General features: G+C 27.8%; 2 protein-coding genes across 4 annotated transcripts; one reads left to right on the forward strand and one right to left on the reverse strand.

Moving 5' to 3' along the window:
* Positions 1-2,816: 2,816 nt before the first annotated feature.
* LOC107439755 (uncharacterized) lies at positions 2,817-11,987 on the reverse strand. Of its 3 annotated transcripts, none has more exons than XM_043044334.2 (5): positions 11,857-11,987; positions 10,465-10,574; positions 9,401-9,475; positions 7,844-7,888; positions 2,817-3,122 (listed from the first exon to the last, which is right to left on the reverse strand). In XM_043044334.2, the coding sequence occupies exons 2-5, from the start codon at positions 10,544-10,546 to the stop codon at positions 2,956-2,958; spliced, it is 369 nt and encodes a 122-aa protein (XP_042900268.1). In that variant the 5' UTR covers positions 10,547-10,574; positions 11,857-11,987; the 3' UTR covers positions 2,817-2,955. The 3 variants fall into 3 exon arrangements, with proteins under 3 accessions (XP_042900268.1, XP_042900267.1, XP_042900269.1); XM_043044333.2 differs by having other exon boundaries at positions 10,465-10,555; positions 11,857-11,954; XM_043044335.2 differs by lacking the exon at positions 7,844-7,888 and having other exon boundaries at positions 10,465-10,555; positions 11,857-11,954.
* A 4,193-nt stretch (positions 11,988-16,180) lies between these two features.
* On the forward strand, positions 16,181-22,532 carry LOC139426960 (uncharacterized). The gene is made up of 3 exons (XM_071187198.1): positions 16,181-16,289; positions 18,065-18,443; positions 21,754-22,532. Exons 1-3 carry the CDS (start codon positions 16,185-16,187, stop codon positions 22,227-22,229), a joined length of 960 nt encoding a protein of 319 aa, XP_071043299.1. The 5' UTR covers positions 16,181-16,184; the 3' UTR covers positions 22,230-22,532.
* The last annotated feature ends 1,125 nt before the right edge of the window (positions 22,533-23,657 follow it).

Below are 23,657 nucleotides of genomic sequence, written 5' to 3' on the forward strand. Positions count from 1 at the left end.
TGTCTACAAAACCAAGAAAACCTGAAATATCCGAAAGGAAATTTTTCTTAGTTACTTTTACAGGTTTAGTTTTTTTATTATTTTCTATCGAAAAAGAAACTTCAAAGGAATTTATTTGAAATAGTACCTGCTACCATTATGCCTAGTTTTATTATAGTCACACTTTTTTAATGCTATTATGTCCGAATATTAAATTATACGAATATTTAACAAACTCAAATTCTACTGAAGACATGTTAAAAATGAGGTTTTAAACTTTATACTCGCAAAAAGTTAAACACAAACTAGTTAACAACTTTTTTATTTCAATAAAATTTCCTATTTTTACTATTGAAAAGAGTATCAAATAGCGAGAGAATTAATGCAATATTCTTTATGCAAGTAATTTTATATTGTTCAATTTTCAAAAGAAGCGTTTGTTTGTTTGTTTTTCCGCTATTAACTAAAAAAATTGTTTTGTTTTTTAATAACATGCATTATATTAAAAACTATTTAATTAAATTTTACACTAGATCTATTTTGACCTAAACCATGAAATAACTTGGAAAGTATATTGATTTTTGTTTTTAATGCCTAATCTAATCTAATGAGATATTACATCTGTTCTGAAGGAAATATATATATATATATATATATATAAGAAATAAGAGAAAAAAACACTTTTTAATGTCTCTATAATTCATAAAGAAATCAAGCCTCTGATTANATTATTAATTTTCTTTTCCCCCCTTTTTTCATTAATCTGTAATTTTCCTTTGTTTTATCTTCATTTTGTACTATATATATATATATATATATCTGTGTGTGCGTGCGTGCGTGCGTGCGCGTGTGTGTGTGCGTGTGCGTGTGTGTGTTTATTGCTATTATTACATATACGTTTTATCTTAATTTTGCTTTATTTTAGTGATCATATTTAATGCAGCTTTAGCACTTAATATTATTTACTATATTAACTTACTTTCGTTTTCATTTTGCTTAGTTTTTTAATTCGTTTTCCCAATTTCGCATGTTTGGGGCGTTGCACTTCGAGCCTATTTTTATGAATTAAAACAGTAGTAATAATTTAGCTCCTGTAAAAATCTTCCTTTTTTAAATAATTGTTCATTTTCTAAAATCATTTAAATTTTATAATTATATAAATATTAATCATATTAATTATAAACTTTAAATTATCCAGTATAATATTATTATTTTGTGGTCATCCATTTTCGGGCCAATCTAAGGTAACCTAACGCGCTTCAGTACTGCATTAAGAACGTGTTGTAAAAGATCATTCTATTTAAGCTTTTGTTTTCATATCATGTAATCAGGCAATTTTGTTTTAAATAATTCTTGAAAGATTGCGGTACGCGTAAGTTCATTTGAATTCGCTCTTCGTTTTAAAGATTTCATTTTGTGTTTTGTTCCGTATTTTCTTGACATTTTATTTTCTGTTCTTTGCTTGATACGTTTCCTTTCGTATATATTTTTTACTTAATGTGTTTTATTTTCGTTTCAATTTTTTGTGTGCTCCTCACATTAATGTATTGATATATTTATTTTTCTGTATTGATACAATATTAGAAAGCACTCCTTTTTGCGGATATAATCATGTGAGCTGATGAAAAGATTACATCTTTTAATGTCTATTAGTGCATACTCGAATGATTACTATATTTATGTGTCCTTTATACGGAATGAATGGAATATTGCGAAACGAATTACAGGGTAACAGGAAACAACTTGGACAAAGTTAAAAGAAAATATTTTTAATTACTTCAAAAACTTTACAAAAAAAAATATGTTCAGTATTGATTCAAGTTCCAATTTTACCACATGAATGAAAGTTAGTTGCGTTATCTGGTATTCCTAACTGAAGTTGGTAATGTTTTCTAGTTTTTCTTTAAATATGCAAGGAAAGATACGATGTGAAATTTCTCATTTGCGGTAGTTGCCTAAACAGTATGTTTCTCACACAAAAGTTTTCAAAACCTCTTCGGTTATACAATGAGGGGAAAAATGTGGTCAAAATTACCAGAATATGGTAAAATTTACCATGTTTCTGGCTCTAGAGCTAGACCAAAAAGCTCAATTGTTTTTACCAAAGAGCTTTGTTTATGATTTTGGTATAATTAGCAAGAAAATATAGTTTAATAACATGCGAAAAAATTTGGTAAATGTGGCGTAGTTTGGTGATTTATTATAATGCCCTAGCTCATGGCATAAAAACCATTTATTTACTTAAATTTTCTTTTCAGTTTTGTATTTTTCACTAAATGTTTAGAAATAAAAACTGTAATTTTAAATCCCAGAATTTCTGATGAACCGTTACCATATGAAAATTAACCAAATGAATGGTTTAAATTCCGCATATTTTGGTTTTTATTATCAGAATTTAGGTTTTTTTTTTACCAGAAATGTCCTTACAATAGAGAACAGCAATTTAATCAATTTTTGTTCTTTATTTGATAAAAAAAATGAATATTAGCAGAGCTTAGTACATTTTCTTTAAAAATATATCAATTATCTTCTTAAAAAGCAATTAAAATCTTCCATCAAATATCATTTTTATTAATATTTTCCATGTCTGAGTTTGTAAGACCACAAATTGTTTTGAAACATCGATACGCGCGAGTAGCGTATGAACCTAGTAACTTTTTTCATTTGAGTTGCTACGATGTAAAAAAATGCCATTTCCTTTTTATGCCATTTCAATATTTCAAATGTTATTGAATGTTAACATCATTAATAAGTTTGAAACATTAATAAAAGTAATCAAAATTGTACTAAATAAAAATATCCAACTCAATGAAATTTATGAAAATCAATCCAAACCATTAAAATTAAAAGTTCTTATTTATTTTTGTTACTCTAAAGTGTACAAAACAGGAAAAACAATTGCCAGAATCGAGGTGTCCATAGCGAAGGTCTTTTTCGAACAAATAATTCTTCCGCATCTGATGACAGAGAAAATCTTCAGGAATCCAAAGCGACGCTATTGAATAAAAATCTCTCTTTGTATTTCCTGAAACAGCTGGCTAAGCAAGATAGATGGGTCTCTTTGCAATGCATAAAAATGTTTTTGCTTTCAGCCTGACGCAAGCAATCTTTGAATAGCATCATGCATTTTTCCAAAGAGCAACCTGAAGAGAAAAAAAAAGATAAACATGGGGCTATTTTTTTTTCCGTCAGAGAAAAATATTTCTCTCCATTTAATGTTTTATAAAAGCAATTTATTTTTAAATGTAACTAAATTTTTTGATGCCACATAATTGTTCAATTAAAAACGAAATTTTCAACGTCTAAATAAGCTCTTATTATAGAAAAAATAGGACAGTGGCAAATACCGTGTGGTTGTTATGTGGTAATAATTTTAGACATTGTATTTACACAATTTTTCAGATATTAAAGAGTTGCTCCACTATAATATTTTTTTAAGAAATAATATCTTCCTTCGTTAACGTGCGTCTTAAGACTTTTAAGTGATGAGCCTTAAGATTTGGATTATTTACAAAAGTGCGTACACTCTAAGAAATTCCGGATCAAAATACTGGTACCCTGAGTTCAGCATCTGTGAATTCTATTTTATCGCAAAATTTTATAATTTTTGCAGTAACATTTATTCAATTACAATAATTAAGTTATTTCACAGTATTGTAAAAGTTACGATATAATAGATTTTTTGCCGGTATCTTTTGCCGTAATTTGATCTGAAATTTATTGCAATGAAGGATTATTTCATTTTATTGATATTGTTTTTGTTGTAAACAAATTTTCTACTTTGAGAAAATCTGTATGTTAAAGGAACTCCTATGCATTTCTATTCGCATATATAATCGGAAATTTTTTTTTCTCCTTACTTAAAGTTGCATGTGCTGTTGGTTTGGCTTTACAGCTTTCAGAAAAAGCTAGATATCCGTCATTTAATTTCACATTGATTCAGAAACAATTATTTTCGGCTATTCACTAGTCTCATAATAAAATACTTATTTCAGAATTTTGATTTTTTTTAATTGTTTAAATGAATTAGTTCTAATAACATGCTGGCAACCTCAAAAGGTAGATTAAATAATACTTTCGTTCGCATGTACATATGCAAAAAAGTATCAAGTGATATCGGGCAAAATAAGGAAATTTTAGCCATTGATCAATAACCTTTTTTATAAAAATTAAAAATAATCAACTATTAAAAAAGCTGTTAATATTCATACTCTTAAGCATTTCTTTTGAAGCAATTTTCAAAGTATGATAAATATTAAAAATTTTATTTCTAAAATAAAATTTGAAAAATTTAAGAAGCAAGCGTACAATAGTTGAATTTTTAGGATATTATGAAATGTTTATATTTCTATATATATTTAAAAAAATAACAACATGCTCGATGAGATGCATTTTCGATGAAGAAAGTGGCAATCGCTTAGCAACAAATTGTAATCTTCATTTTTATATTCAGTCATTCTGCGACCGTTGGAGATTGTTAATTTTACCCTACTGTAAAAATTCCACATCAAATTGCAGTATAAAGTTTCAGCACTTTGGGTGCTTCATACGTAAAAATATCCCAGTAAAATTCCTTTTTACCACAAATTATTAAACAGATAATTTTTATAATAATATTTATCTAAATAGAGTGACTCAATGATTTTATTGAAATTGTTACTGTAAAATCAACGTATATCAGATCGCTACCAAAAATCGCTATGAGTTTATACAGAATAATAATAGAAAGTAAGATTCTGTTTTTTTTTTCCTTCTATTTTGATACTATCCGACCACCAGTACTCTTATTAAATAATAAATTTCAAGCTACCTGACATTAAACAAACAGCAATTCATATTTTAAAGTTCAAAACTTTTGCTCTTTAACAAATCCTCATTGTGTATTAATATCACAGAGAAGCAAATTTTTTGTTCCAATTCTACAAATACTTGATCTAACCTATTTCTGATGTGGGAATTTCAAATCGGAAATTAGTTTTGCCAATTCTACGGATTTTTTAATGACATTTTAGTCTATTTTTTGTCGAAATGTACAAGTTTTAAAGCGTTATAAATATCAGGGAATGCTTTAATGTTGCTACATACTTCTAAAACAGTTAAGACACATCATCGTTATCAAAATGGCATAAGAACCGATGCTCTGGAAATGTCATCGTACGTGGCTAGAGTCCCTTCCCTATTACAGTCTGATCTGAACTGCACGAAGAAACAGTTCAATAACATTTTAGCGTCCCTAGAAGCGTATGACGACATTTCCAGGTAGATTCTTATGCCATTTTAATCCTGATGCTGTGATCTAACTTCTCTAGAAGTATGTAGCACCATTAAGCGACTTCCTGCTACATAACATGTTTAAAATTGCATCATTTTTTTAAAAAAAAACTGCAGCTTGGAGAGAGAAACCGAGTATAGATTTGAAAGTATCTAAGATCTGATAAAAAAAAATCTCATGAAACAGAAAACCAAAGGAAATTAGTTCTCTATTGTAATTTACCTATGAAAAACGAGATTGGAAATATAATTGGTACTTATTGCGTTAAAGGAATTTTGATAAACAATTCACTAAGACAAATTTATCAGCATGCAATAATTATCAAACTTTTGACAACTGATTGTTCTCACGAGAGGTCGCCACTAAGCATTCTTTTCATCAAGGTCTTCTTTAAATTTATAAATGATATTGATAAATTCAAACGGAAAACAATGTCTTTTAGCTAATTTTTGTAAAAATGCATTTAAAAAAATTTATTTTTTAATAATATTGTTTAAAATACAACTCATAGAAAAACAAAATGTAATGTTGTTTTAAAATGTGAATGCCTCGCATCGAAATTAATCGAATCTTTTAATTCCTGTTTATAAATACATTTTATTTGCTTAGATACTCTAAAAATTCTATTTCTACTCAAGAGTGTAAAAAAAAACAGATATTCAGTAAATGAAATTTAAATCATTACAAAAGATATAGTTACGTCTCTGCCAATGAAGAAGATTCAGTTTTTTGCCTTTTAAAATTGTTTGCTTGACATTTTTACTTCATATTATTCAGTAAATGAAATTTAAATTTAATTTTAATGAAATTTAAAGTAAATGAAATTTAAATCATTCATCAACAGTTGCAAAAGTTATAGTTACGTCTCTGCCAATGAAGAAGATTCAGCTTTTTGCCTTTTAAAATTGTTTGTTTGCTTGACATTTTTACTTCATATAATTGTATTTTTAAAAAAAACTTTTTTAACATCAAATGTAACGTTAGCATGCCTATGAGTAGTTTTTTTTATTAATGTACTTAAACAGTTACATACTTAATATACTTAAACAGTTACATACTTAATATACTTAAACAGTTACATTCTTAATATACTTAAGCAGTTACTTACTTAATATACTTAAACAGTTACATTCTTAATATACTTAAGCAGTTACATACTTAATATACTTAAACAGTTATATTCTAATTCTTGTAGTTAATATTTTGCACTTAATGAGTTCTATTGAATTATTGCATTCTGCAATATTTACCGTAAATCATTTTTTCTTAAACTAATGCCTGAATTGACTGGTCACTTTATTAAAAGTCGTAATTTGCAAAGTTAAGTGCAATATAAAAGTTTATTTAAAAAATAGTGCATATGTACGCAAATAACTTACAAATAAATAATTGTAATAAGAATCATTGAAAAGTAGCTGATAATATTCATAACATGTATGAATATATACAATATAAAATATATACAATAATATATAAGAGAATAAAGGGCAAACAAAGAACAGAAACCAAGTGTGTTAATAAAAAGCACCATAAGAAAATATTTTGAAGATATATTTTAACCTATAGACGGTTCTGCACGTCTCCCTAATTTAATAGATTTTCTAATTCGATAATCGATAATCTAATTTGATAATCGATTCATTTAAGATATTTTCTATGATCTTTAAATAATCAAAATTATAAAGTATTAAAATATCATCAATGAGGCAAATCTATTAAAAAATCTATTAATTTTTCATCTATAATTTTTTAACTCTTTAAAATTTAAATATGGAAACTTCTTCAAAACAATAACATTAAAAATAATTTTAATAAAAGAAAATTAGACAAAAAAAACATTTTATCACTTTAAATCATGTTTTTCATTCAACTTTACCATCTTGAATTGTCATTAGTAAAAGAAAATAGGGACATTAAAGATCTTCCACCTCAATAATATAAGTAGATATACTATAACATATAATTATTAAATAATCGATATAGATTACATGATTAAAAACTTCATTTGCTTCAAAAATATACAAATTAGAAATAGCAATCGATATGCTACAAGCGCTCAAAATTAGGGGCCCGTTTTCAAGACTTACCAGACATGAATGAGAAGAAGCAAAAGTGATTTGAATTATAAAACCTAAAGTTACTAATGAACAATAGAAAAATAAGGATGAGAAGCAAAAAGAGAGCAAGAAAAACAACAGATGGGCAAATCAAAATAAAATGCTTCATTTGCTCTTACTTCCATCTTTTTCTTTTCTCACGGCTACTGTGGTTTTTCTAGTTTTGTTTCTCACCTTTTTTTCTCCATTTTTTGGTTGGCAACTTCACGTTTTATATTTAAAATTACATTAATCTCTTTTCAATTACGTCTGGCAAATTTTGAAAAATAGCGCCTGTTTTTGAGTGCTTGGAGCAGGTTGACTGTTATTTCCAATTAGTATATTTTTAAAGGGAATGAAGTTAATCAAGTTATATATTACAGCTTCAGTTTATTGGTATTATTTATTTAACTGATATAGAATTAACGAACCATTAAATCAGGACTACTTAATAAGAGGATTGAATATGATTAATATTAAATTAATTTATGCTTACCGTTTGAGAATTCCTCCTCGTGAATGGATTTTTTAGTCCACCATGCTTTGAAAGAGAAATATAATTACCTTTTTGTTTAAAAGAAAATTATTGAAACTCGCTCTAACATTAGTAATTAATTTTCAAACTGGATATAACAGTTATTTACTTATTTTTAACAAATTCCTTTTACATAAAAGCTTTTTTTTCTTCATATAATATAAACTAAAGGTAATTAAATATATGGGATACGATGATATATTTTTTAGTATTATTAGTAATGTCATTATATTATCTTTTATTATTAACAATGCTATTAGTGTAATAATTGTATTAATAATAAAGTAACATCGAAACTTCATTTTGAAATTATAAAATTGTAAGTTTGAATTCATTTTTGTTGTAAAGGAAATTACTAAAACTATTACTCTTCTCATAAAGTAAACTAACAAAATAAAATGTATGGGATACGTTGAAATAGTTTCAGTGTCCGTATTAATGTCGTTATATCTTTTATTAGTAGAAGTGTTATTATTGTAATAATAATATTAATAATAAGCTAACATCGAAACATCATTATTCAATTATAACATTGTAATTTTACATTCATTTTTGTTGTAAAGAAAATAACTATAAACTGGCTCTAATTTTAATAAATGACTAATAATTCGATTTTATCAGTTATATCCTTTTTGTAAACAATTCCACTTTCACGTAAGTTATTAATTTTCTTTTAACGAAAACTAACGGAATGAAATACATGGGAAATGTTAAAATATTTTTAGTGCTCTTAGTAATGTCGTTAGATTATCTTTTATTTGTATAAATGCTATTAGTGTAATAATAATATTAATAATAAGGTAACTTCAAAACTTCATTTTGTAGTTATAATATTCTAATTTTAAACTCATTTTTTGTAAAGAAAATTATTAAAACTCTCTCAGGTTTTCATAAATAATTAATAATTTGAGTATATTAGTTCTATCCTTATTGTTAACGAATTCCACTTTCATGCAAGCACTTTTCTTTTGTAAACTAACAGGATAAAATATATGGGATGCGTTAAAATATTTTTAGTGCTCTTTATAATATCGTTACATTATCTTTTATTAGTAGAAATATTGTTGGTGCAATAATAATATGGTAATGTTAAAACTTCAGTTTGTAATTATAATATTGTTATTTGTGACTTATTTTTATTGCAAATAAAATTGTTTAAACTGGGATCTAATTCTAATTAATTCCAAGTAAAATTATGAAATCTAATTTGATCCTACGCTGACATGTTTTATTATTTTTAATTTAACTAAACTAAACACAATATTATGATAATACTGGATTCAATCAGTTGCAAATATTTCTTTAAAAAAACATAAACAACAAAATAATGATAATTATAATTTCTTAAGATAAACAGCCATTTTCTTTAAAAAAGAGTTTTGAAGAAAATTTTTAATAATATATATATATATAAAATTGAAATTCAAGGTTTTTGTATGCAGAAATTCCAACGAGTTTCGAGTCCCAGTTATATTTATGAAGAAGCTTTTAATAAGAAAAACAAGCAATAATACTTACTGCCGTCATTTCTTTTTTCATTACCATCATCCCATTTTGGAGATGAACCAACCCCAAAAGAATCTTCATTATATTCTGAAAGAAAAATTAATTCAGGATTTGGAATGTTTTGTTAGAATATTTTGTATATTTAACACTGATTCTAAAATATAAATTTCAGGTACTTTTAAGTTTTGCATATTTATGATGTAATTTTATAAGCGATATATTTATTGCTATAATATACTACGGCACTATTTAGTAACAATCTGTTTTAGTTAGACACGCTACTCTTTGCCCACTTACTTAATTATCCTACTTCGTGCCCAGTGGCCCAGAAAGCCCTTATCTTCTTTCACCAGATCACTCGGTCTTTTGCGCAAGATCTGGCCTCGGACCAGTTCGTCCCTCCCGCCTTTCTTCTTTCCTCTTCCACCTTTCTTCTCCATGTGAGCATGGGTCTGCCTCTTTTTCATTTGCCTTCTGATGCCCACGTTAAGCCTAGTTATGGTATTTTTGCAGTAGGCAATTTCAATACGTGATCTATACATTTCCATCTTTTTCTTTTCATACTGATGATGATTGGTCCTTGCCTGGGTTATTCCAGAGTTCTGAATTCGATAAGGTCTGAGATCCGAAATATTTTTAGAATATTTCTCAAGCATCGATTTTGCCACTATTTAGCTTTGTACTATGAAGTTTTGTTAGTTTCCTTGTTTCTGACCCATACAACAGTACGATCCTTACCATTGAATTAAAAATGTTAATTTTAGTCCTTATCATTAATTTATTTGATCTCCAAACTTTGTGAAGCAAAATTGTTCTTTTTAAATTCTTGCTCCCATTTCTGCATTTGTACATCCCTTCCTATCAACAATTGCACCAAGGTAAGAAAAATTTTTCAACATCTTCTGTTTTGCCACTTTCAATTTTAACTATACATTTAGTCTTGCTATTTATTCCTAAAGTCTGGGTTTATTTTTACTTTGTCTACTTAGTTTTACAAAAAAATTGCCTTCAAATATTTCAGAAACTGTAAAGGTATGGGAGGAGAAGATATTGATTATTGATGTTAATAAACTTACCTAACTCAGGTTGTTTCCATCCGTAAACGAGACAAATATTGAACAAACTAATACAAAACACTGCTGCATATAGACATAACATTGCTTCTTTCTGAAAGTGAAAAATTATTCTGAAAAAGAATATTTTTTTATTTACAATTTATTATAAAATCAGGTAAAAAGCATCAATTACTTTTTTTAAAAATATAATAATGTAAACATTATATTGCAGTTTTTATTGAATAATAATTATAATATATTGAATAATAATCTTTTAAAAATAATAAACATTTATTTTTCCATTATTCAATTTTAAATATGTTGTTAGAGCACTCTTTATGAACATATTTAAGTCAATAAAATTATATCAGGGTCCAAAATTTAAAAATAAAACGTTCCAAATGGTACCATGTCACCTTGAACAAAAAGAGAACATAAATACTTTAAAAAAAAGATTTTCAAAATAATAATATGATAGTAAATATATTCAGAAGTATTCTCCCAAAAGAACAAGTTAAAGTTCGCTAAATGAAAAAAAATATTAATTTGGCATAAATAAATATAATTTTAAACTAATATATTATATTATTAATATCTTAATATTTTGAAGTCTGTACTTTTGAAAACTAGCATGAAACCTTGCTTTGATACCTAAACTACAATTATTATTGCCTTTTGATCTTTGCTATTTTCATAACATCTATATATTGGAAACAAACCATTTCCATTTTTAATATTAAACTTGGATATTATGAATTTTTCTAATAATTTTTAATATTGTCTCGTAATATTTCGTTTCGAAATTTAATTTATATTTTTACTTTATAGGATAACCACTTAACGGATCATTATTAGGTAGTTTATAATGGTTATATAATAAAGGTTATTATAGAGGTTCATGAAAAAATATTAAAAACTAGAAATGCAATAGTATTTTAAAACTTGTAATGGATTCTTCGGATCAAATTCTAGCATTTAAAAATGATAAATTTTTACTTTCATTTTATTTCATTTTAACCATGTTGTTAGAACATTCCTTATAATAAAACATGAATAAAGTTATACCAGAGTAAAAATTAAAATAAAATTTTCCAAAACTGTGACGCGTTCATTTGAATAAAAGGAGAACTTAAATACTTTTTTAAAAAAACTATTTTAACATAATAATATTGTAATAGATACATTCAAAAGCATTCTCCCAATAAGTTAAAGCTTGCGAAATTTAACAAAATATTGAGTTAGCATTAATAAACATAATTTTAAAACAATTTGTTTTGTTATTAATATCTTGAAGTCTGCACTTTGCATAAAACTTCTCCTCGATTATATTCCACCGTAAAATGATTAGTCCACAATTATTAATAACTCTTCAAATTTTCCTGAGACATTCTACAAAATGTAAATATACAATACCTAAACTATAATTATTATTGCCTATCGATCCTAGTTGTCTTCATCACATCTATATTTCGGAAACAACCCTTTCCAAAAAAGTTCCCAACCAGTTTTATATGGGAGATAGGTGATTGGAAGTAGGCGAAACAAACTTAAACATTTATAGGGGTTTCAGAACCGTTAGATTGGAGAGCAACACTATGGGCTTACTTGTACACACCTGGGAATTTTCCATGAACCTTTGAGAAGATTTATTCACCACAATATAATAAGATTCGGTTGATCTTGTTTTGCGGAAAGGTTTAGACTTAAGCTGCTGATGATGAATCCATGATTTGTTGTTAATTCTCGTTTGCTGTTTGTTAGAATGAGAAGAACCTTAAAGCTTTGAAGAGTTCCTGCTAGTTTCAAAAGATTATGTGTTTTTTTTTCCTCCTGTAAAAGGTGATAGAGTATTTTCCTAGTTTTTCAAAGTAAAAAACTTAATTTTTTATGCAATTGTAAACTACTCAAGAATGTTTTCCTTAACAATGCGCAAAATATTCAAATCCCTTTTTCCTAAAAAATGAGAAAATATTTTAAAAAATTTGGTAACTAACAAACGTTTATTAATTTGAAAAACAACAACAACTTGATTAAACAAAAAAAAACTTAGGTATTTGTTTAAAAATGAAATATTTTTAATTTTTTTTTATATAACGTGAAAAGGAAAACCCTTCCGAAATTATTTTCTCAAGTTTCCCAAAAGAGGAAAGGTATGGCATGATACATTCCAAAGCGGAATAAAGGGATATAGTGAAACTGGGGAATAAGCATTTTACTGAATGAAGTAGTATTCCAGAGCATCAAGATGAGTCGATGTCACACGGGTGGAAAAATTTTTGTCCTATCAAAGTTTATTTATATTCAAGGTCCCAACAATACGTGGTGATAGATGACTTAGATAGCAATGTATGTAACATTAGTAATTTTTTCAGCTCGGTTTATCTTAAACATTTTTGCATTTTTATACCCCATGTTATTTTAATCATTTTAATTCGAAAAATATTTTTGCATTTTATACTTTCATTTTGAAAGCCCTTTACCTACTCAAACTTTTTTTACTTTAAGTTTGAAACATTCGGTGCTTCTTTAGCTAAACCTTTCTACAGTTAAATCAACCCTTTCCGAACGCTCCTCTTTCTTTAATTCTTACATTGAACTAGTTGTAAAAGAATTTTTCTCCCCCGTTTGCTACAAACTTTAATATTTTTTCCAATTTTGGTTATAAAGTCGTATTCAGGTCTGATACTAAAATTGAATTTAATTGCCTAAGTGATCCTATGATTATTAATAATCTCTAAGACATTCACAGAATACCTCACCGATGACATTTGCCTTAATCTGCTTATTTCGGATACCATAGTTTTTTCTCGACTAAACGGCTTTCCTAGTTCTTTATTTTTATTTTATTTTCAATTTTTTGTTAGAAATGCTACGCTTCCTACTGTCAAATCTGTTTTTTTTTTCTATCATTCTAGTATGGTCTTGAGAATGAAGGATTTGTTTCAAGCTCATGATACACGTCAATTTTTTTTTTTTTACCTTAATTACTTTTGAAACAAATGAAGCTTTTCCTTTGACAAATTCAGCTTTGAAAAATTTTTCTTACAGGATTACATTATTTTCTTTTGTCTAGTCTCATTAAATCATTACTATACAAGGAGAAACAAATTCTAGTAAAATTAACTAATGTAGTGCCTAGTAATGACATTTCTGGTAAAAAATAAATAAATAAATAAATAAAATTCTGTTAATAAAACAAAATATTCTTGTTAATAAACATTGGTATTTAAACCTGTCCTTTGCAGATGTTCCCGTTCATATGGTAACGGTTTACCGGAAATTCTTATAATCCAATAGATATAGTAAATAGTATCTATAATCTGGTTTCCTGGCATATCTTTTTTCCAAAATAAAATAGTTGCTTTTTGTTACCACTTATAACATTTTAAATTCTTAATTATATAACTCACACGAACCATCTGTATTCAAATTCTATCCTGTGAGTTATTAAATACACCTTAATATTTTATTCCAGGATGTTCTTCTCGTATTTTAGAAGATAATAAAAAGTTTTAAGTTTTTCAGCGCTTAAGTTTAGCGCCTACATAATTAAAAAAATTCTGGATCAAATTTAGGTAAAATGTGCAGACACTCAGGGTGCCGGGACATTTTACTGTAAGATTCATTTTACCGAAAAATGTTAGAGAATCAAAAAATCTGATATACTGTAATTTTTACAATTATTATTACCATAAAATCACTGAATCACCCTAATTAAATAAATATTATTTTAAGAATTACGAAGTAATATTTCGCTGCTTGCTTGGATTTTACGGGAAAATGGAATTTATGGATGTTGCACCCAACGGTACTTTATACTATAATTTTACAGTATGTGTTAATTAATTATATCTGAATAATTTCAAATCGTTTGCTTATGCTCTGTTGTGTACTTAATGGTTGTTAATTAAAAGTATTTAATTTAATAAGTTTATGATCTTTTAAATTGTGAACCAAAAATTTATCATACCTGCATATTACATATACAGTGCGGCAAAAAAACGTACCACCCTGAATAACTTTTGATCTAATTATCTGATCTTCACACTCTAGCACAATTTTCATAGTTCGAGGGGGAGACCTTAAATATTCTAATCAATTAGTGCAAACTATATTTTAAGTTATGAAATCAGACGCAAGAACTGACCTTCTCTGAAATAGCATACCATTATTTTAACTCATTCGAATTTCTGATCCCCAAAATATAGGGAGTAGCCGTGATCAGGGAAATATGCTCCCCATAGTTTGGTCAGGAGAATGATTTGAATTTTGAACCACAAAACCATTCAACCATTGTAATATACCCATGATCGCGCGTAGCACTCGTTGGCGTCGGAAGGTATGAAATTTCTATAGGACAATTCAAGCCAATTGCTACTGAAAATGATAAATTGCCTTATTTCAAGTATGAAGTTACGCTGCAAGACCTGTAAGAGGGGACCATACCCCCTATTAACCCATTTGTTCTTGCTTATTCTGCAATCTCTGTTTCATACCTTCCGACTCCAATGAGTGTCACACACGATCATGAGCGTATTACAATTGTTGAATGGTTTTGGGGTTCAAACTTCGAATCATTCTCCTGACCAAACTATGGGGAGCATATTTCCCAGATCACGGATACTCCCTATATTTTGGGGATCAGGAATTCGAATCAGTTGAAGTAAAGGTATGCTATTTCAGAGAAAGTCAGCTCTTGCGTCTGACTTTCTCTTGTTGTATTGTTTCAATGTATGTACATATCAAATTTCGTTAAAATTGGTCCAGTTGTTCTAGAGATAATCGACCAGGTTTGCAAATTCTCTTAATATCTTACACCAGGGTATTATAATTATCTTTTTCACATTGCAACTGCAGCGGTCACGAATTAAAAGTCAGTGAGAGAAAAAAAGTCATGTTCACTCAGAGGAGTTGTGTTTTCTGATTTTGTACCTTAAAACATTGTCAGATCTGATTAAAAATTTAAGGTTTACTTTGCAAATTTAAGGTACTTTTGAACATAAAAATGGGATGGACAATAAAAATGGGAAAATCGGATCATAAGATCAAAAGTTATTAAAGTGTTCTTTCTTTTTATTTTCTGCACTGTACATATCAACATTATGCATTATATTTTGTTAATTATTCAATAAATTTAAATATTAAATTTTTGCTTATGGGGACAAGAAACATCTATTCTCTTCGTTTTTCAATTTTAAAAATTATCTCATAAGGCAATTTTATTGAGTATTATTCTGTATCTTAATATCATTTCAACTCTTAGTAAAACTGAAAACTAATTTATCATTTCTAGTACTTTATCAATATTCGTTTATAGCCAAACATGCGAGTAAATCTGAAACATTTATTTGTTCATTTATGTATATTTTATTGAAAAAGTTTTATTCTTTTGAATTCTCCATTTCTTTACGAGTGCATTGTTATAAGCTATTTAGTTCATTCAATACTCCATAAGCATTCGTTGACGCTATTGCAACTATTTTCATCGAAATAAAATCTTGTAAAAAATCATCTTAACGTGGTTTTAATTTCATTTGGATCTCCTGTATTATAGACGCCTTTTAGATGTTGCTGTTTGCTAACAGTAAAATATAGATATATTAATGCGGAGTAGTATTTTAATTTTTTACCGACATTATATAAAATACTGTAGGTCAGCATAAGTAATGTAGAAAGAAAAATTACTGAAAATTGAAACGTAAAACTTATTATTGTAAACTACTTAAAATTCCGCGATTTATATGAAAGAATTGTTGTTATTTTTAATGGCGATTAGAACACGAATATCGCACTTATTTGCAATTATCTTCGCATTTTTTGGAGTAGAATATTCTGAATTCATATGGGTAATTTATAAATTAGTTAAAAACCAGAAGTTAATTTAGGAGGAATTTGTTTGTAATTATTTATGGAGAAAAGAAGTAGTTGTGTTCAAATTAAAGAATTAAAGACAATACCGATATTATTTTCTAAAGAAATTTTGAAATACAACTCGATTTTGGTTTACGCAAGAAAAATATATGTGTCTCTACAGTTCTCTCTATCTATATAAACCTTGCTGTATCTATAAGAACGTTGAAAAATTGATCCCAAACGAAATCTATAGAAAATTAGGTCTTTTTCAATTAACCGAGGCAAAAAATTCAACTGTTTTTATTCATTTTATTTATTTTTTTATTTCATTTATTTTTCATTTCATTTATCTTTTATTTGTTTGAAAAATAAATAAATAAATGAAAAAAAGTTCGCTACAGTCTATATTTTTTGGCGATTTTTCGCATGCACCCAGTAAACCAAAAAGTATTGGAAATTAAAATTTTAAAAAAATTTTGCACATTTTACGTATTTTTCTCATTTTACACATTTTCACCTTACTCATTTTAAGCATTTTTGCATTTAATACATTTTCCACACTACATAATACGTACTGAAAACTGTTGATATATTTCATTAAAATTCATATGTTTAGAAACGTGTATTTTTAATTTTATTTTTCACGTTAAAAATCTCATATAAAAATGGGTTCAGATTTTTTTACAAAAATAATAAAATTCATTAATTCTTTTGTATGCGGGATTAAACAGTTAAAAACTAAATGATGCAATTTTTTATTATGTTAGTAATACGTGGTGGTTAAACTACGCAAAATTCAGAAGAAATTTTCCAAAATCTAATCTCCGTATGAAACCGTAAGAAATAAATTATTCCTATAATTTAATTACTGAAATATTAGCTTGTTACAAAATAATTTAGTGAACACTGAGTAAGACTACGCATGGTGATCATTGCGATTACGCTTAACAGTCGTATGTTAAGACTCTTTTATTATAAAATACTGTACTAAAAGTTTGAAAATAAAAAATATTGAGCCAAAAGCTTAAAAATAAAAAGATTACTCTAAACACTTGCATGTTATACCGTTTATATATTAAGAGACTACACTAAACACTTGAAATTTTAGGAGTTTACATGTTAAAAGACTGCACTGAACACTTATATATTAAGACTCTTATGTGTCAAATGAACAACCAGAATAGGGTGAAATTTAATGTGGTTACAGCTCTATGGGAACACCAAAAAGTTCGGTAATTTCTACCGAAGCACTTTGGTGATGATTTTGTAAAAATTAATATGTTTCTAATAAATGATATAATTTGGTAAATAGGGTAACATTAGGTAATTTTATCATGACATCTTAGAGCATGGCAAAAAAACAATTTATTCGGTTAATTTTGATTTTCAGTTTTATATTTTTTACTACGTGTATGATAATATGAACTATAATTTTAAAAACCATAATTTCCGGTAAACCATTACCATATGACTGGAAAAATTAACAAATGAAAGGTCTAAATATCGTTTATTTTTGTTTTATTAACAAGAATTTTTTTTTTTTTACCAGAAATGTCATTACTATGCAGACGGTAATTTTAACCGAATTTTTGACCCTGTGTGAAACTTATAAAGTTTCATAGAAGAATCACAATCTTTAGAAAATCAGTTTAGTTTTTCCCTAAAATAGTAAATAAAATTTGAAATGATAATTACATTAAAGACGTGAGAGTGACTCTTGCTTTAAACGAATGAAGTTCAAAAACTAAATGTTGTTATTCACTTGCAGCAGTCTAGAAAGAAGCGAAAACTTCAACAATGTTGCTGGAAAACTAAAGAAAGTGAACAGGACCAGGCCATTCAGTTTAGTTTCAACAGCAGTTTCCTTATACTAAAATCCAGTAAAATCTCGCCAAATATCGTTATGAAATTGTTGTCTTTTAAAATTGGAAAAGATCAGTTGAAACTAAACCAAACATTTTTAAGGACAGCAAAAACATTTAGAACCCCCATGAAATCTGTTCAAAATCTGTGCTTTTTATTTCAGCATACCATCAATTTCATCAATCCTTCACATGTCTCACCAATCAAAGATATAGACTTGGCTGTTCGAACAATGTCAAAATTTGGCAATATAAAACGAAAACAAGACCATTGGATTTATTCAGGTAAAATTATTAAATTAGATTTCATTGCTTATGCCCGGTGGCTGAGCGGTAGCGCTTCGCGCTGTCGTGCCACAGGTCCCTGGTTCGATCCTCGGGCCGGGCAAGGTTGACTCAGCCTTTCATCCCTTCAGTGGGTCGATAAATGAGTACCAAGTATGCTTGGGAACTAAACACTGGGGGTTCCGCGTTCGGCTGACCACATGACCGAAGCACCTGCTCCTGCACCCCAGAACCCAAGGTCAAGAAAACTGAGATGGGCACAGTAGGCTTTGGCCCTCTATCAGCTGTCGCGCCACTGAGTTTAGTTTAGTTTAGATTTTATTGCTTACTAAAGAAAAAAAGAAAAAGGGTAATAAGTTAGAGTAACTGAGTTAGACAACCAAATTTTAAAATTTTAGCTCAGAATTTTTCAATTTTGGTTTATGTAAGTATTATGCTCTATGACATGGCATTATTGCATTCAAAATTTAAAGAAAAAAAAATTATTCCCAGATAGTAATGTAAGATTGATTTTAATGTCAGCTACAACCTTTATCACAATCCCAGCAGGAATTATAAATGTTTAGCAAATAAACCAGGCAAGCTTGAAACAATGTTTTAACTATGTTGGTTCACGCTCTATGAAGTTCACATTAAGCTTGCATAAACAACTCTTTTATATCGATATTGAATCCACCTTCACAAAACAAGTTTAGAAAAACCTTCTAAAATCGAGGATGAATCATCATTCTCAAATTAAGAGTAGAAAGCCGAGTACTCAAACCGAGAATAAATTAGCCTTCCCGAGGTTTATTTCAGTTTTTATGACCAACACTGAAACAAGATTTATTTGCGCAGATTTTTATATACTTTCTTTTACACTTTAAAGGTGAAGGTTGACCTGATCATGAAGTTCTCTTCACAAACGAAATGTTGCATTTCAGAGCCGGAACAAAGCTAGAATGAAAAAATAAGGGCAAATACAGGGTTTACAGTAAAAGCTAAAAAATTAGATTTGTTTGTAAAGTTGTTGTTATATGACTTTATTCAGTCTTTAAGAAGAAAAAACTTGGCTTACTAAAATTTCTACTAAGTTTTTAAAAAAAATTTTATTAGTGAACCTTTATTATCCCAATAAATGAAAATAAAAACACTACGTTTGCTTTAAAGTCACCTGCTATCAGGGATAAGGGATGAGAAGTGGTTAACAATCGATGAAAAAACTACCTGTTTCATAAAAACAATACTTAACTATACAAACTATTACCTTAAGATAGTTATCTCTCTAGAGCTTGTAAATAATAAATTAGTGAACAGACTATGCATAAGTCATAATAAGAATTTCTAAGTAATTTATATCGCATCGTATTAGTATCGCATCGCATTTCCTAGGAAAACTAAAAAATGCAAGTAGTTGATTGTTTTTTAATTTGGGTATTACATTTAAAATAATAGTTTGATTAATTAGTGCACGAGTCAATCCTTGCACATACATGTGAAAAATATTTAGACAAACTTTTGCGTAAATGGGACGCTCGAATTTTAAAATATTAAATTTAGAAGTAAAAGAAATAACAAAATAAAAAATTCTGACATATAAGACTATAGGCAGATAAGCTATAGCATATAACCTATAGATAAGTGTTTTTTAAATTACCATAACTTCTCCAGCTAAGATAGAAATAAAATTCTCATGATTTTGTAGCTGTGAAATAAAAAAAAATTTATGCCATGTAAAAAACTAAATTTTGGTGATTCAGTCAAAATTGTTATAAAAAAGGTAGCCGGGAAAATATGTTTTCGTACCATGATATACATATATATATATATATATATATATATANTATATATATATATATATTAATTTTAACAATAATCATTGCTCTGAAACTTACTCAAATCTTCTGAATTCTGCTTGTTTTTTTAGTTTTTTAAGAACGAACTTTACATTACCATCTTGATGAGGAATCTAATGAGGATCTGAATCACACAACAACGATCGAGAACACATTAAATAGTTGTCAAAACAAAAGTTGTCTAAGTTTAAAAATATAACTCAAAACCTTGAAAGATATCGTATTTAAGATATATTCTTGATATTTATAAATACTATAAAAAGTGCGTTTTTAATATTTGAAGTTTTTAAGCAACGATTTCTCAAAAATGTATGTAATTTCTGATTAATATTTTTTACAGCTCTATAAAGAACTCAGTAAATAGATTAAGTTTATCAAGAAAGTATATACTTCACACAATGCTAGTTTTTTAAAGTTTTCAAAAATAATTTTATTCAATTTTTATTTCTTCCAATTTCATGTTTTCTAAAAATAGTACCAAAATTAAAAATGTTATGAAATGATTCATAAATAATAAATTCCAATTTTTTCACGATTTAAGATGTGTTTTTCAAAATGTTAACATAGACTTCGAAAGCAGGCCTTTTATTCCTTTCATATTTCTAAATAATACGTTGTAAAAGATGTTTATGATACTTTCATACTTGTTAAGGTATTAACCTCTGGCCTTAGATATATATTTTCTCAATACTCAGAATTCTACTTGATTCTAACATATATTTTTCATTAATTTAAAATGTTTTGTATTAACTTATGATTTTTGATTGTCAGAATATGATAAAAATACTTTAATAAATCAAAGAGAGCTCATTGCATAGTTTCAGAAATTAATCTGCCACTTTTGACAATTCAGTGATCCTTGTGCTATATTTCGTTTATTTTGAGTTTCATTTCGTCACGAAATCATGTGATTTGTGACGAAACGAGAAGGCTCAAATAAATATGATGAAAATGCTTCCTCGACTCAAAACCTTATCGCACTGCGTTGTGGGAGATTCCAAGGGAATGACGAAAAAATAGAGAATATCGAAATGACACCGACGAAATATACCGACTATCCCGTTTGGTGGTCAAAGAGTTGCCAGGAAGGTCCCGAGTTAGAATCCCGCTTCAGGCATGGGTGACATTTATTTGGCTGTTCTGTCTTTCTTGTGTTGTTATGGTAATATTGATCCAGCTATATGGATTCCAACGATTAAATGATTATCAGAAGTTAGAAACAGTAGGCACTTGGAGGTTTTTTTTTTTTTTTTTTTTTTTTTTTTTTTTTTTTNTTTTTTTTTTTTTTTTTGGAAAAAGTAGAACGACGAAATATTTTTTTTACTATAGACGAAATGCGTTTCCTTGAAGAAGTGACAATAGTTATTTCGTCACATTGAAGCATATACCAGGAAACAGTTTTGTCAATAACGAAGAAAGCTTCCTGTTGGAATTTGAATATCCATTTTTTACAGTGTATTTCTTTTTTCTTCTAGGATCTTCGAAGCAGATAGATTTTTGGAAAGGGGCACTTGTGACTTATAGACGATTTTATAACCATAAAAATGTGTTTAACAACTCTTTCTTTGGTTATCTTCCTAGTCTTATCGCAATATCGGTGTCAGATCAACTGTACGAAATGGCTGAAATTGAAAGCTTCATCATCGCTAACAATCCAGAAAAATATTATAGCCAAACAGCAATACTTGTCTACGGGCACGGATTAAGTGTGAGAAAGATGAAAGATGGGCTTTTAAAAGAACTTGGAAATTACGTCAAATATGTCTCACTCGGATTCTGCAATCATTTACCAATCTGTGCGGTCATTTACAAATATGCAGTTGAAGCATTCGCTACAGCTTTGGGATTAGATGGAGTAATTGTATCTCGAAGACTTCTGACTACATATGTCTTAATGGGAGAGAAAGAGCTTGATATACATCATAGACTCTATAGTAAATACGGTTATTAAACACGAAGGAAGAACCTAAATTACTATAATCTAAGGAAGTGCTAATTATTTAAAAGAGCTCGGCGTACATTATGAACGGCTGAAAACGACTAATGCTTTTAACTATTAGGATCTAAAAACATTTTGAAGTCCTAAAAAGATATGTTTCACTCATTTTATTGCATTGAATGTAGTGGTTAAAATGGGAAGAAAAATTTCTAAATTATTTTGATTTAGCAGAAATATCAATTATTAAAAAATCTCTGCCTACGTTGTAGACATAATGATTATTGAAAACGACGAAACTCTTTAAATTATAATGATCTAATAAAATGTTCGATTATTGATTTCTTGTTATTTGTATATGGTTAATAAAAAAAAAAGAATTAATTAAAATATTGATTCTTTATTCATTATTTGTTTTGTTTATTTTTCCTTTTAAAGAATCAATTTTTGATCCCTAATATATTTGACTTACTTTTTTGACAAAGAATCTGAATATATATTAAGTGGCCCACCCTTTGCTCACTGCTCTGGACTTTAGGACTGCTAGCTCGTTGGAATATTGTTTATTTTAGTCTATTTTTGTAAGTATGATGTTATACTCATTTTAAAATTAATTTCTAAAACTATATGCAACACATACATCCTGCCATACCTTTGATTTTCGAACATTTCATTTCATTTATACACATTTCAGTTTTATGTAAACAAAATCATAAATCTCAGTATTAAATGGCACAATATAGAGGAAACGAGGGCTAGTGTGGACATATGGCTAGAGTGGGTAGCTTTTGTTTTGTTTATCGGTCAAATTTCATCTATGAAATATCGTAGATTGGTACAGTTCCACGTGCAGTAGTATATTCAGTCTGTGAGTAATATAGTAGATATTTGAAAAAGAAGCTTTTTAAGGAGTAAAAGTATCTTTCAAATTGAAATTGACTCTTTACTCTTTTATTAATATATTTTACTTTCAGCATTTCAACAAAAGATGATGATATGTTAGAAATTATACGGCTATTAACCTTTTTTGATATTGACTTCTTTGTATTTTAATTAACCAGCATTAGGCATAAGCAAACACGTGTCTTCGTGGGAGTAGTGTGAACCTATTCACATAGACCCCATTCAACCTCCAATGAAAGAAGTATAAGTTGGTAGCAAATAAAACACATTTGATTTTATTTATTTTCCAAGAATGATTTTGTAGAATGATATACCTTCACAATTAGTGGTTTAATTATTAAATAAAATATTTAGAACGAAACCTTTATATTAATTCACTTTTTAAAAGTTTTAAGAAAATGAAATTGTGATATCTTATCAATTTTTCTAAAAGAAAATAATTCAAAGTAGTTAAATAAATTTTTTCCATGCATAAAACTAAGACAGAATATTAGCGAACTGTACCGTCTTACTTTTTGCAATATGTTTTCACTGCACATA

This window comes from Parasteatoda tepidariorum, chromosome 1, assembly GCF_043381705.1.
Source record: "Parasteatoda tepidariorum isolate YZ-2023 chromosome 1, CAS_Ptep_4.0, whole genome shotgun sequence".
In the NCBI taxonomy this organism is placed as follows: Eukaryota; Metazoa; Arthropoda; class Arachnida; order Araneae; family Theridiidae; genus Parasteatoda; species Parasteatoda tepidariorum.